Raw genomic sequence first — 14,675 nt, forward strand, 5'->3', positions numbered from 1 at the left:
CATCTTCCTACTCTGTGCCTTTTAATAGGTGAATTCAGGCCATTGATATTTATTGATATTATAGATTAAAGATATTTTAATGCCACCATTGTAAATTTTTAGAATGTTCTGATAAATGGCATGTTTATGGTGATCTGATTATTTATAGGAGAACTTTCAGAATTTCTTTAAGGGCAGGCTTGGTAATATTTTATTCCTTAAACTGTTGTTTGTCTGAGAAGGTTTTTATGCCTCCATCTAGTCTGAATGACAGTCTAACAGGATACAGTAGTCTTGGTTGAAAGCCTTTCTCACTGAGCACTAGATCGATATCTTGCCATTCTCTTCTGGCCTGTAGTGTTTGTGTAGAGAAATCTGTTGCTAATCTTATGGGTTTTCTTCTGTAAGTGACTTTGTTTTTCTCTTGCAGCCTTCAGGATCCTTTCTTTATCCTTATTCCTTTTCAACCTAAATATGATGTGTCTTGGTTATCTTTTTTTATATAGATATGTAATATAATTTTAATTCTATTTATTTATTTATTCCCTTTTTGTTGCCCTTGTTGTTTTATTGTTGTAGTTATTATTGTTGTCTGTCTTTGTTGTTGGATAAGACAGAGAGAAATGGAGAGAAGAGGGGAAGATAGAGAGGGAGAGAGAAAGATAGACACCTGTAGACCTGCTTCACCTTTGTGAAGCGACTCCCCTGCAGATGGGGAGCCAAGGGCTCAATTAGGATCCTTACACTGGTTCTTGTGCTTTGTGCCACATGTGCTTAACCCACTGTGCTTGCTACCACCTGACTCCTGTGTCTTGGTATCTTTAAATCTGGGTTAATTCTGTTTGGGACCCTCTGGGCTTCTTGAGCCTTTATATTTATTATGTTGTCTAGACAAGGAAAGAGGGAACGAAGTTCTCAGCTATTATGTCCTATAGAATGCTTTTCTTCCCCTCCCTCTCTTTCTTCCTCTGGCAAGCCTATAATGTATATATTACTTCTTTTGAAGACATCCCATATGTCTCTGTTGTTGTTTTCAGTATCTCTTAATTTCTTTTTGAGATCTCTTACTTTCTTAGTCTTCTCTAATTCATCCTCAGTCTTGCTAATTCGGTTTTCTGCCTCATTCATTCTATTCTCTGTCCCCTCTGTTGTTCTCTGTAGCTCAGCTATTTTGTTACCCTGTTCTGATACTGTATTAGCTTGTTCAGCTATGCTCTTAGCTCAGCTATTTCAGCTTTCAGCTCTCTAATTACCTCAAGATAGCTAGTGCTTTCTTTCAGACATTCATTTGTTGTTTCTGCATTTCTGATGACAAATCTTTCAAACTCTTTTCTCACTCCTGTGACTAATTCCTTATCATTTGGATGTTGATCTCATTCTTCTGTGTTTCTACCTTTGGGGGGATTTTAGCTGGTGTCTCTCTCTCCCTCCCTCCCTCTCTCTCTCTCTCTCTCTCTTATTTGTAAAGTAGAAAGTATCGATAAAACCATAGAATAAGAGGGGTGGAATTCCACACATTTCCTACCACCAGAGTTCCATATCCCACTCCCTTCATTGGAAGCTTTCCTATTCTTTATCTCTCTGGGAGCATGGACCCCATGGTCATTATGGGGTGCAGAAGTTGGGAGGTCTGGCTTCTGTAATTGCTTTTCCTATGGACACGGGCATTGCCAGGCTGATCCATACTCACAGCCTGTCCCTATCGTTCCCTCCTGGGGCAGGGCTCATTGGTGAGGTTGTTTGTCTGGGCGAGTCAGGTTAACATTGTGGTAGCATCTGCAACTTGATGTTTGGAACATGTATTCCTTTGCTTCCTCCTTTCTTGTGGGACTTGGTTCAATAGTTCTTGTAAGGTGGGATTGATTGTGGCAAACTGAATATTTGAGAAAACTTTTATTTCTCCCTCATATTTGAAGGATAATTTTGCAGGATACAATATTCATGGCTAGAATTCCCTCTCCTTTAGTACTTTGAATATGTCACTCCACTCTCTCCTGGCCTCTAGAGTTTGTAAAGAGAAATCTGATGAAAGTCTTATAGCTCTGCCTATATATGTAACTTCTTTCCTTTCCCTACCAGCCAGAAAATTTTTTTCCTTGTCGTTGACTTTTGATAGTTTTACAATAATGTGCCTTGGCATTGGTCTTTTTGTATTTATAAATCTGGGTGATCATTCTACCTCTTGGATGAGAATGTTCTGATGGTTTCCTAAGTGAGAGAAGTTCTCAGCTAAAATTGCTCTGAAAATGGACTCAAGGTCTTTGGCCTTGTCCTCCTCTTCGGATATACCTATCACTCTTATATTCAATCTTTTGATGGAGTCTGAAATTTCACAGAGAGTTGCTTCAGTCTTTCTAAACCGTTACTCTTCCTCATCTTTGAATTGAAAGAGTGGCCTGGCTGTATCTTCTGGACTGGAGTTTATCTCTTCTGAATGTGTGGGTCTATTTGCTAAGCCTTCTACCTGGGCATGGGTTGCAGTCAGGGTGTCTTTTACTCCCTGGAGTTCTAACTGAAGTTCTTCTTTCAAGAGCTTAGTGATTGATGTCTGTTATAAGTTCATTTCTCATGTGTTTTAATACCATAGTAACATGATCTTTTAATTCTTGCTTAAATTTTTCGAGAGCCCTTATAATGAGCTCTGTGTAGTCTGTCTCTGAGAGTCTCTCTAAATCTGTAATTCCTTGGGTTTCCTCTGTTTCATTTCTGTCTGGCTCATACAGCATATTTGGCTGTTTAGTTCTGTTTCTCTGCTTGCGCATTTTTTGTGCTGGTTATTGATGGCCAGCAGGTGGTGCTATTGTGATCTCTAGGTTTTTGGTGTTTTTTTTTGCTTGTATGATCTGCAGCGTGTGGGATGGGTTGTGGGGGGTGGTTGACTGTCTTGCTGTCACAAATGCTCTGTTTTATGTTGTGTTCTTGCCTTGAATTAAGAAGGCTAAAGCCCCCGTGAGTCAAAGACTGAGAGGTTTTAAACCCCTGTCTCTTTTCTTCTGGTACTAGGAACAATGTTACTTGCTTCGTGCACTTAAAGTGAAATCGCCAAAATGGCGTGGCTCAGCACTTGTGCCACCCAAAGCTCTGATTTGACTTTGCTGTTCTTCAACCCACGCCAGCACCCCTTTCCGCTCCAACTGCATGCGAGCAACCACCTGAGGCTGCAGAACTTTCAGCTATAGATTATGACTTCAGTTGGATCTCTTGTTGTATTTATTTGTTGTTTTGGGAGGAGAGGTGATTTGGTCCCAGTTATTCCATCTTAGCTGGACTTTTGTCCTGGTTCACTTCTCCAATGTTTCTCCATGGTTTAACCATTGTTATAGTGTGTTATGAGATCCTTCTCTCAGTATTTTTCAGCCCACTGATCACTCTTGCCTGGATTGACTTGTGTCTAAGTAAGGTACTTAGAGTTCACAGTTGTGGAAATTAACAGTTGTTTCAATGTTATCTCAGTCCCTGAGTTGTAGGACAGTGGTTATCAAAGCCTCTTTTTCTTCCCTGTAGGCTATGGTAACCTGAGGGCTTTTATCTATAAGTAGGTTTTTTAGCTTAATCACTCACTCCTAACTAAGAGATAAAGCAGGGTGGGGGAGAGATAACACAGTGGTTATGCAAAAAGACTCCCACACCCCAAGGATCCAAAGCTCCGGGCTCAATTCAGCTTTTCTGCCAAGCTGGGAAGCACTGCTGGGCCCTATGCATTTCTAAACAAGACCTGTTTATAATCTGTAGGTTCTGAGGCAATTATTCACCATGTTCTCATCAGGAGAACAATGTGAAAAGGCTCCCACTATACAGCCTCACCACTAGACCACCAGGATGTAGATCTCCTGAGTTTCCTGGTTAGTTCTCTGTCACCTGATGTCAGCATAGGGCTTTCCCCCTGTTGCTCCAGCCTCTGAGGGCAGTTGCAAACAGAGACTCACAATTGCATTTTATGAGTCTTAAGGGAGTCCTCTCCTCCCTTCAGCAGTCTTTTTGTTGGTAAAACAGATTCGGCAAACGCTAGAAGAAGAAGATTGGAAGTGACTCCTCAGCTGGCGAATTGCCATACTGTTACCAGCCTGTTGGGAGTAGATATGGGCTTTAGCCCCAGGAATCTCTCTCTAGGCTCCTCTCTGTCCAGGAGCCACATGTGTTTTTCACTTACCAGTGACTTGGTGGGTTCCCAAAGTAGTCCCAGTCTCGTCTTATTGCAGTCTCAGGTGATCTTTGATATTCCTTGTTCTCCAGAGAAGTTTCTCAACTGGGAAGAGCTAGATCTGGGCAGAGTTGTGGTCGCTGGATGCTCTGGTGATTTGGTGGATTCCCAACGTAGTTCTAGTCCTGTCTTGTTGCGGTTCCAGGTGGTCTCTGATATTCCTAGTTGACCGAGGAGAGGAGAGAAACACAGCTACTGGTACACTGTAGCCCCACCTCCGGAAGTCCCAATTTTTCTTTTCTTTTGTTCCCAGAGCCCTCTCAGCTTTGGCTTACATGGTGGTCCAGGGGATTGAACCTGAGACCTCAGAGCCTCAGGCATGAAAGTCTTGTTTCCTAGTATAATCTTTTCAAGGTCCTTTGTGTTATAGCCTACATATATCAGAATTCTGTTCCTTTGAAGGCTGAATCATATTTCATCCTATGTTTTGTTTATCCATTGATGAATATTGAGTTGGGTCAACCTGCTGGACCACTGCTTTCCTTGTAAGGAGTATTCTCTTAGATAACTCCCCACCTCAGGTATGTGTCTTGCCCAGATTTCAGCCCTGACATTACATGGGTGGTACTATGGAACTGGAAGAAGCTCTGATGCTGTGGTGTCTCTTTTACACTCCAACTTGCCATCTGAATTAAAATGTGACCTCCACTGGTGAAATCACCTCTGTACAAGGCCCCAGCTCTGGGGGGTGGGGAAATGCTTTCTTGCCCCTGTAGTAAAGAAAACATTTGACTTTGAGTTAGCATTTTCCAAGTGCTTGTTAGCTAGCAGAATTCGTTTCTTTTCTCACAAACCAATGTACTCTTCTTCAAAGCCAGTATTTTACAAAATACCCTGGAAACACTTGTGGAAATGATTAATTTCAACTGAAAACAGCTCAGTGACCATTATAGGTGGCAGGCAGGAGAAATCTATTATAATTTTCAAAGGCAGAGTTTTGTTTGGTTCAGCTTGTTAGCCCCAAACTTAGGAACCAGTGCTCTGCTCCAGAGATGTGTTACCTATGGAGCAAAAACATTTCTCATGGATTGTTGCAATGAATTGTATGACATCCAGACTATCTATGGGTTGAATGGTGAAGGGTGGGCTCCTTGTTCTCCCTCTCCTCCGCCTCCTTTTATTGTCTTTATTTATTTATTGAATAAATACAGAAATCAAGAGGGAAGAGGAAGAGAGAGAGAGACACCTGCAGCCCTGCTTCACCACTCACAAAGCTTTCCCTATGCAGGTGGTGCCCAGGGGTTTGAACCTGGGTCCTTATGCACTGTAACATGTGCTCAACCAGCTGTGCCACACCCCCTTCTCCTTCTTCCCTCCCTTCCTTCCTCCTTCCTCTTTCCTTCCTCCCTTTCTCCACTTCCTCCTTTTTCTTCCAAACTGTTGCATAGTTCTGATGCTGGGGATTGAACCTGGGACTTTAGAACCTCAGGCATGAAAGTCTTTTGCATACCCGTTATGCTATCTCCCCCTGCCCCCCCACCTTCTTCAATGGCTCACAATCCCAACTTATTTAAGACTCCTAGGTCAGCATATATAAACCAGTTGCATATCAGACTATCAAGATAGCATGTCTGGAATAACTGGTGACTTGCATTACAGCCCAGGTTATAGTCTTGGCACACATAGGACATTTTGGAAGTAGTCTTTGGTTGAATAAAGCATATAGCAAAGTATAATGTGTAGAAATTTATTTTAAAACAGGAAAGCTATATGTGTTTATATATTATAGGACTGTATATGTTATATCACTGTATATGTTTATATGCTGTAAGGTTATAAATGTGTATAGATATGTATATTCAGATACAGAGATAAAAGATTATGGTATTGGGATGGTGGGTATTTTCTATTTTTCTCATTTTCTTTTGTCCAGTTTGCCTATGTCAACACACATTCTCTTTGGGAAAGAAATATGCATGCATGTATACACACACACACATACACACACACACACACACACACACACACGTAAGTGAAAACTGCTCTTACATTATGGGACACACACCTGACTGAAGTGATGTCATCTGTAAACCAACGCAAATCTATGTTGATGAGTTTCTGTCTTTAATCTTTGGTTTCTAGTAGTTCCTTCAAAGTCTGTCATGTTTTAATTTTTCCAGATGGACAGCAGATCTGGGAGATGGAAGCCACAGTGGATAAAGACAAGAGCCAGGCTGTAAGTACACAGACATGATGACTGGCCTTCCTGTCACATGTCGATTATACCTCCCTCTTCTCTGTCTTTCTTCTTTTGTTTTTCCTGCCTTCACCCATGTCCTATTGCTTTGGATCTACCAGGCATGCAGTAGGTATTGAATTGATGAATGAGTTAACCACTTATTGAGCACCAAGCCTTCTGGTTTATAATACTGACACCTTGATTCACTATACTAGAGTAAGTAGTAGTTTTTGGCTGTAGCTGAGAAGTCAAATTCTCTTAAACAGAACTGGCTTGTTAAATGTACAGAACATGGCACTACTCCTATTTGATGGGTTGGGGATTTAGGCATTGCTTTGGGTTGGAGTTTTGAGATTGTTGCACTTCAGTTAATGACAACTCCTTTCTTCTAGAACATGCTTTTCGTGGAGATCCCTGAGTATCGGAATAAGCACATCCGCACATCAGTAAAGGTGAACTTCTGTGTCATCAATGGGAAAAGAAAACGGAGCCAGCCTCAACACTTTATCTACCACCCAGGTGAGGGTTCTCACTGAAGGCCCTGCTGGGGTGGAGAGACAGACCAGTATGTAGGCAAGGAGGTGGCCTGGGGCAGGAGACCCACCCTCTCTTGAGTCTCAGTTTTGTCATCTAACAAATGCTGTCTTATAAGAGTTGCAGAATGTAAATGAAGTGCATAGCACAGGATGTTAGGATGTTAGTAGAAGCTGATAACCTGACATTAGCTGTTGCTATAAATGCTTTCCTTAGGGAGGTGGAGTGGAAGAGAGGCATTTGTAGATTTGTTTAGCAAAAGGCTGCAAAGTTGATGACACTTGTCCCTGTCTTAGATTTGCTCATGATAGGGAAGAAGGTGGCTCCATGTGGTCAAACAGAGTCAAGTGCAGGCTGCACACCAAGGCCAGAGGGGCTCGTTTTCACAAAGGACTAAATCCCAAAAGGAAATACTAAATCCCAGAAAATATCTGAATGCCCAGCACTGCTCTTGGCTTGGAGACACAGCAGTAAACAAATAAATTAAAACTCTCTGCCCTCTTGGAGCTGAGGTCCTACCAGAGGGGATTCAGACCAAAGATAAGATTGGTGTTGTTACTGACAGATGTTGGTAGCGGCTACAGAAGCCCTGCCAAGGCTCAGGCAGGCCTCCTAGTTACATTTCCAGGACTGGAAGCCTGTCACCTGAGAATGTCACTCAGGGCCTGATTTCAGAAATGATTTCTGTGGTTGGACTCAGCTGCATCTTTGTATTAGATGCTGAACCTCCTTGTGTCTTCCCCGTCACTTGGCCTCCAACTTGATTATTTCCCCCCCACCACCAACTTGTTTACTCTAGTGAAAAGAATTCTGATTCCTCTCTTTTCAGAACTGCTACTGGTCTAGCAAAGCATGTCAAGGAAGTTTAGATTCTGTTAACTGCTGGGGAGAGAGGAACAGTAACAGAAACATTGATATTTCTGGTAATAAGGAAGGAGATAATCACAGTGACAGCAGCACACATAGAATATGCTGTATGCCAGTCACTGTGCTAATTGGCACAAACTTCAAGCTACTCTATGGGACAGGTATAGTTGCTAGTCCCAGATACAGATGAGAATACTGAAGCCCAAATTAGTAGATCTCAATTCCTTGAAGAATTGAAAAAAAAAAAAAAAGTAGGGCCAGGTGGTGGTGCACCTGGTTGAGCACACATGTTACAATGAGCAAGGACCTTGGTTCAAGTCCCTGGTCCCCCACCTGCAGGGGAAAAGCTTTGCAAGTGATAAAGCAGTACTGCAGGTGTCTCTTTCTATCATTCCCTTCCCTCTCGATTTCTGGCTATCTTTTTCCAATAAATAAAGATAATTAAAAAATTAAAATAATTATAGAATTAAGATGGCAACTATCAACATGAATGCTTTTTGATCAGACAGCCTTGACAGACACTGTTGTCAGTGCTGGGGCTCTAGCATTGAACAAAGCAGACAAGAAAATCTTTCCTTGAAGAGCTGACATTCTGTTGGGGGTTTGAACACCTCCCCCTGCCCTTCTTATACACATCCACACACACACTCAATGATGGTAATAAGTGAGTATATAAAAGAAGTAGCATATTTCAGGTGGTGACATGTCATATCAAGGACAAGAGAGAGATGGGGAGGGAACTAGGACAGAGAGGGAGGGTGAAGGCATATTTCAAAATCAGGCATTCTCTGAGTTCTGCTCCTGGGACGACACGCTCCAAATGTCCCAGAACTGAGCCAGACCTACAGGTTCAAGGCCATTGCCCTTGGTAAAATTTCTGACCCCAGATAATTGCAGGAGGAACCTCTTGTTCAAGGTTCCTACACAGCAGAGCCCATCTAATTGATGCCACCCAGATGGAGCCCTAAGGCCACACTCCTAGCCACTCTACACCAACCTTCGGTGCCCACGTGCAGTTTACTAAGCATGGGGTCCCCTATGTGTCTTTCTCTTCTCCTCACAGTCCCAGCCATTAAGACAGAGCCCACTGATGAATATGACCCCACCTTGATCTGCAGCCCTGCACATGGGGGCCTGGGGAGCCAGCCGTACTATCCACAGCACCCAATGGTGGCTGAGTCCCCCTCCTGCCTCGTGGCCACCATGTCTCCCTGCCAGCAGTTCCGCTCAGGGCTCTCGTCCCCTGACGCCCGCTACCAACAGCAGAACCCTGCAGCCGTCCTCTACCAGCGGAGCAAGAGCCTGAGCCCCAGCCTGCTGGGCTATCAGCAACCAGCTCTCATGTCTGCTCCCCTGTCCCTGGGTGACACACACCGCTCAGTGCTGGTGCACACCGGCTCCCAAGGCCAGAGCTCGGCCCTGCTCCACTCCTCCCCAACCAACCAGCAGGCTTCACCAGTGATCCACTACTCGCCAACCAACCAGCAGTTGCGCTGTGGCAGTCACCAGGAGTTCCAGCACATCATGTACTGCGAGAATTTTGCACCTGGCAATGCCAGGCCTGGTCCACCCCCTGCCGTCAGTCAAGGTCAGAGGCTAAGCCCGGGGTCCTACCCCACAGTAATTCAGCAGCAGCAGCAGCAGCAGCAGCAGCAGCAGCAGCAGCAGCAGCAAAATGCCACAAGCCAAAGAGCTGCCAAAAATGGACCCCCAGTCAGTGACCAAAAGGAAGTATTACCCACGGGAGTGACAATTAAGCAGGAGCAGAACTTGGACCAGACGTACTTGGATGATGGTAAGATGATTGCTTTTCTTATTTTCCATTAGGACGGTGCCCAATTCATTGCACAGCCTAAGAAGAGGCCCTCACCACCGTGGGCCTTGGTGTCCCCCTCTTTAATTTCAGGGGGTTGAATATATTAACTTTTAAGGCTTTACCCGAGTCTGTGCATGAATCATGTCCCACCAGTGGTTCTGGAGGTGGGTGGTAAGAGTGTCCCCTTACAACCATTCTGATTAAAAATAAAAAGCAAGCCAGCCAATGAGGATAATTCTAGCCATAGGAATATCCCCCTAGGTCATGAACTGGGTCACATTAACTGCTTCCACTCTCTTTCCATTTGCCAAATTTAGTTTGAGGAAATGAAACAGAAAGGAAGGAAAGCCAACCTTTTATTCCTGGAGAGGAAAAAGAAAATCTCACTTTATAGCCTTCTTTTGTATATTTGGGGGTGGGGGAAGAAAAGAGAAGGAGAAAGCTCATTGAGAAGTGGCTCCAGCAGAAGGGAGCATGAATGGGGGCTTGGAGACAAGCTGCGGGCAGATCTGTGCCATGTGCTGGGGAAACAGAGAGGTACATTGATGGGGGGAACATCAGGCTTCCGCTGTGGGGCAAGGGAGAGATGCAGAGGCAGCTTTGTGCGAGTCTGTAGGTGCCTAAGTTGACTGGCAAGCGCCCAGCTGGATGAGTGTCTTGTTGCCCTGTCTGTGTGTATGGCACTGGGGAGCAAGGGCCAGCCAGCTGTGTTGGCAGAGCTTACCTGGGATCAGCCAGGTGTAGCTGAAGGAGAGAGGGCAGGGCCAGCATGGAAGCCTTCCCAGAATGAAGTGAAGAAAACAGGTGGCTGTACTTCCCAAGGAGAGAAAGGAGACCGCCACTCCTAGAAGTATGTACCCACAACACCAGCCTCACATTTGTAAGGCTACAGGCAGCAGCATCTGATAGGTTCTGAATTTCAGTTATGTTGGAAAGTTTACTCTCAGGAGTCCAGCCAAAGAGTAGGATGCTTCAAAATAGCCACACAAGTCCTGATAAAGTCCACGTCTCTAAGGTGCTTATTCAGATGCTGTTGCCTCGTTGTTTATGCAAAGTGTTGATGGTCTGGGGTTATGGGGGGGATGGTTTCTGTATTTGTGACTTCTAGCAGTTTCTATATATTTAGGAAAACTATTGATGAAGAATTCCGAGTAGGGGGGCCAGTGATCCCAGAGGGCATGCAAGTCTGACCTCCAGTTACCACTGCATTAATAATTGATTTTTGGGTCCTGAATAATCAAACAGGACTTGAGCTAGGCTCATTGTACTCAGTTTTAAGATGAAACTTACCCTTATACACTGTAGAATATCTGACTCTCAAAAACATTAAGACAGAATTCTGGTGCTTTATTTTTATTTTCTACTGCCATCAAGTTTATCACTAAGACTCAGTACCTGAATCACAAATCAACTATTCCTGGTGACTTCTCTTTCTCTTTTAACAGAGATAGAGAAAAACTAAGAAAGGACTGAGGGAGCTAGAGACAGACACCGGCAGCACTGCTTCTCTGCTCTTGAAGCTGCTCCATTGCAGACAGGGTCTGGAGGCTTGAACTCTGGTCCTTGCACAACACAATCTGTGCGCTGTACCCAGTGTGCCACCATCCAGCCCCTCTGGTGCTTATTTTAAAGGGTATTATCATGTGGAAACTTCAACCAGTGCAGATTACCTGATTCTAGCAGAGAGAGAAGGAAGGTGGCTGTAACCAGACCTCTCTCTCCACACATAACTGGGGCAAGGATCAGGGCTGAGGTGCTTTATAAATGAGTACCTGAGTGGGGGCGGGGCAGGTTGCTTTCCCCAACTGACCACATGTAATATTGGTTTAGTCTGCAGAGGAAGCTGTGGCCCGGCCCCTCCCACATTGCCTGCTACCCTTTCTGAAGACAACGGAGAGGGTCTCCAGGAGGGACCAAAAGTCAGTCTGGGCCTGGTTCACTGTGACTTACCAAGTGGGTCTGTAGTAGTCCCGGGTCACCTTTTGGTATCAGCTGTAGGCCCAGGTCCTCCAGGGCAGCTGCTGTTTTCATGGAAGTCCCTTCTATGGAGAAAGTAGCCAGGATTTTTGGCTTTCTGGTCTATTGGGTGTCTTTCTGAACACATGCAGGTTCAAGTTCATGGCAGGAGCAGTCTCTTGGCTGGTCAGTAACTCAAGTAGCTCCAAAGATGTCTGAGAACCCAGTGCAGTGGAACTTCTCATTCTGATGGAGCCCAGTTCTGTGTGATTTAAGGAGGTATCCTCTGCCGTGAGGGTCCCACTGTGCTGGTGGGTCTTAGAAGCCTCTAAAATGGGAGTTGAACGGTAGCGCAGCAGGATAAGCGCACGTGACACAAAGCTCAAGGACCGGCTTAAGAATCCCAGTTAGAGCCCTCGGCTCCCCAGCTGTGGGGGAATAGCTTCACAGGCGGTGAAGCAGGTCTGCAGGTGTCTATCTTTGTCTTCCCCTCCTCTCTCCATTTCTCTCTGTACTATCTAACAATGATGACATCAATAACTACAACAATAATAACTACAATTTAAAAAACAAGGGCAACAAAAGGGAAAATAAATAAATAAAAAGAAAAAAAATTTTAAAAAGAAGTCTCTAAAATAGATCACAGACAAGAGTGCACTGCACACCTCTAGGATTTTTTTTCCTGTGTGCATGATACCCCTAAAATTGTGCTGTGTGACTGCCCTTAACCCTCTTTCCCCAAATGTTTAGGAGAAATACCATGAAGGAGAAAGAGCTCAGAAGCCCAGCGCTACCCCAGGCCTCTCAATTCTTGAGTTTCATATATATATGTGTGTGTGTGTGTATTCCTGAAGCCAGAGTATATCAGGGCAGTACAACGGCATCTCCTTATGTTGATTAGCTGTGTGTTAGTGGCACTGTCCCCAAGGCTCTGCCCATCCCATCCTAGGACTATCTGATGAGAAAGTGATCTTTTCTGTCCAGTAGGAAATAACTGCACCACCTCTAGTCCCCTTGAGAATGTGGGAGCAGTTTTTTTTAATTAATTAATTTATTTAAAAAAGGAGACATTAACAAAACTGTAGGATAGGAGGGGTGCAACTCCACACAATTCCCACCACCAGATCTCTATATCCCCTCCCCTCCCCCGATAGCTTTCCCATTCTCTATCCCTCTGGGAATATGGACCGAAGGTCATTGTGGGTTGCAGAAGGTGGAAAGTCTGGCTTCTGTAATTGCTTCCCCACTGAACATGGGCGTTGACTGGTCGGTCCATACTCCCAGTCTGCCTCTCTATTTCCCTAGTAGGGTGGGGTTCTGGGGAATCGGAGCTCCAGGACACATTGGTGGGAGCAGTTTTGTCTCCTAGTTATTAGGGTTACAGATTATTCTAGCAGAAGCCTTCTGGCCTGTATAGGCAAAGGAACAGTTCAGATTCCACTGTTGGCTTTAAGAATATGGGATTCATTCTTGGCTTGATTTACATTTTACTTCTGACAGGTAAACTGGAACTCACCCAACTCATTTTTCTAGACTCTTTCCTCTAGCTTTTTAGGGCCCCTTTCCATCCTTTTCATAGACTGCCCAAGGGGACTTCTTCCACAAAACCTAGGTCCAGGCTGCACAATGCAGGCATTTCCAGTAGGGGTTATTTCTCATATGCTGTTTATGTGCCTTAGATTGGCAAAGCAGACTTTCCTTGAAAACTTCAGGAGACAGTGGTTTGAAATGCTTCAAGGGTCCAGGGAAGATTTTGCATCTGGAAAGAGAAGTTTCCTCTCAGCCACCTCCCATCCCCACCCCCCAAGAGATACGGATCCATATGTTAACAAGGCTGCTTTGAAGCTGACCACACCACTCCTGCTGGCTGACTGTGGATGCCTTAGTGTCTGGTCACTTTCCCGTGACCCTTTGCTCAGGATCCAGTGTCTTGTCTGGGCCACACCTGCTGTTGTCATGGAGCATCTGCTTTTCCTCTCTCTGCTTCCCAAACTGCATTCCTGTGCACAGATGCTGCTTCAGCCCGCTTTTTTTTTTTTTTTTTCAAGCTCCAAAAGACTTCACTCCAAGGACTTGAGGCATTTCCAAGTGTCTCCTTTTGAACCAGAAAATTCAAGGATATTCCAGGGTAAACATACCCATACTCCTCCTCCATTGCCTGGCACTTCTTCACCTGTCTATATCAGGCACTTTTTTAAAATGGTTTTTCTGAAACATAGGCTGTCTCTTCTCCCCTCTCTCTCCCTCCCTCTCTCCCTCCCCTATGTTCTCTGCTCCCTTGTGCCCTCTATAATTAGTTCTTGTCCTAAAGCTTCAAGCTGTACCTGAGGCACGCCCATGACTCCCTACAGGAGCAGTATCCTGTGAACAAAATTTTCCTCTGCTTCTCCCTCCTCCTTTTCCCCCCCTTCATGGGGCCTCCCTTTCTGCCCAGCTTCCCTCCCTCTCACCCTCAGGTATTTCCTGGTTGCCTTCTGCCCAGCACTGTTTTGGGATTCAGGAACACACCAGTGAACAAGTCAGTGAAATCCTTGCTCTTATAGGCTGTTGTTTTGGAAATGAAGACCGGCAGTAGTGTGGAAGGCAATAGACATGTCATGTAGAAGGTAGCATGTGAGGTAATAAATGAACACATTGCACATGATGGTGAAGCCAGGAGGGAAATGTTAGTAAAGTTTTGAGCTAATAGAATGTGTGACTGAGGGGCGGGGGTCAGAAAGGCCTCTCTGAAGTGATGATGAAAAGATGTTTTTGAGGGAGTAAAGGATGGCAGGAGCTATGAGGCTGGGGGCCTGAGCTAGCATTGGCAGGCCTGAAGCAGCACCACAGTGAAGGGAGGCCAGAACTGGAGAATGAAAAGCTCTCTTCAACTTAGACCGAATCACACCGGAGAACTTGAGTCTCACAGCAGTAATGTCATGGAAAGGTGGTGCCATTACAACAGTTGTGCCTCTTGTGACCATTTGTCAGTTTGGTCATCTCAAATGAGACTGCAGGTACCAAAACAGGATTAGCTCAGGAGTGGTTCTTGACACTTGCATGGCCTCAGGAAGGGCCGCTGCAGTACTTCTCATGCTCTGGGGCTCCTAGATGGGGCAGGTGGGAAACCTTTATGCCTGGCAGGACCCAGGCAGTTGGGAGAC

General features: G+C 44.9%; 1 protein-coding gene across 6 annotated transcripts in view; it reads left to right on the plus strand.

Moving 5' to 3' along the window:
• NFATC2 (nuclear factor of activated T cells 2) overlaps positions 1 to 14,675 on the plus strand; it is a 186,142-nt gene that overhangs the window by 132,507 nt on the left and 38,960 nt on the right. For all 6 annotated transcript variants that reach the window (XM_060185245.1, XM_060185260.1, XM_060185252.1 and 3 more), the window contains exons 7-9: positions 6,301 to 6,356; positions 6,752 to 6,878; positions 8,824 to 9,555. In XM_060185245.1, the coding sequence (XP_060041228.1) occupies positions 6,301 to 6,356; positions 6,752 to 6,878; positions 8,824 to 9,555 (915 nt within the window). The remainder of the gene's footprint in view (positions 1 to 6,300; positions 6,357 to 6,751; positions 6,879 to 8,823; positions 9,556 to 14,675) is intronic.

Source organism: Erinaceus europaeus, chromosome 1, assembly GCF_950295315.1.
Source record: "Erinaceus europaeus chromosome 1, mEriEur2.1, whole genome shotgun sequence".
Classification (NCBI taxonomy): Eukaryota; Metazoa; Chordata; class Mammalia; order Eulipotyphla; family Erinaceidae; genus Erinaceus; species Erinaceus europaeus.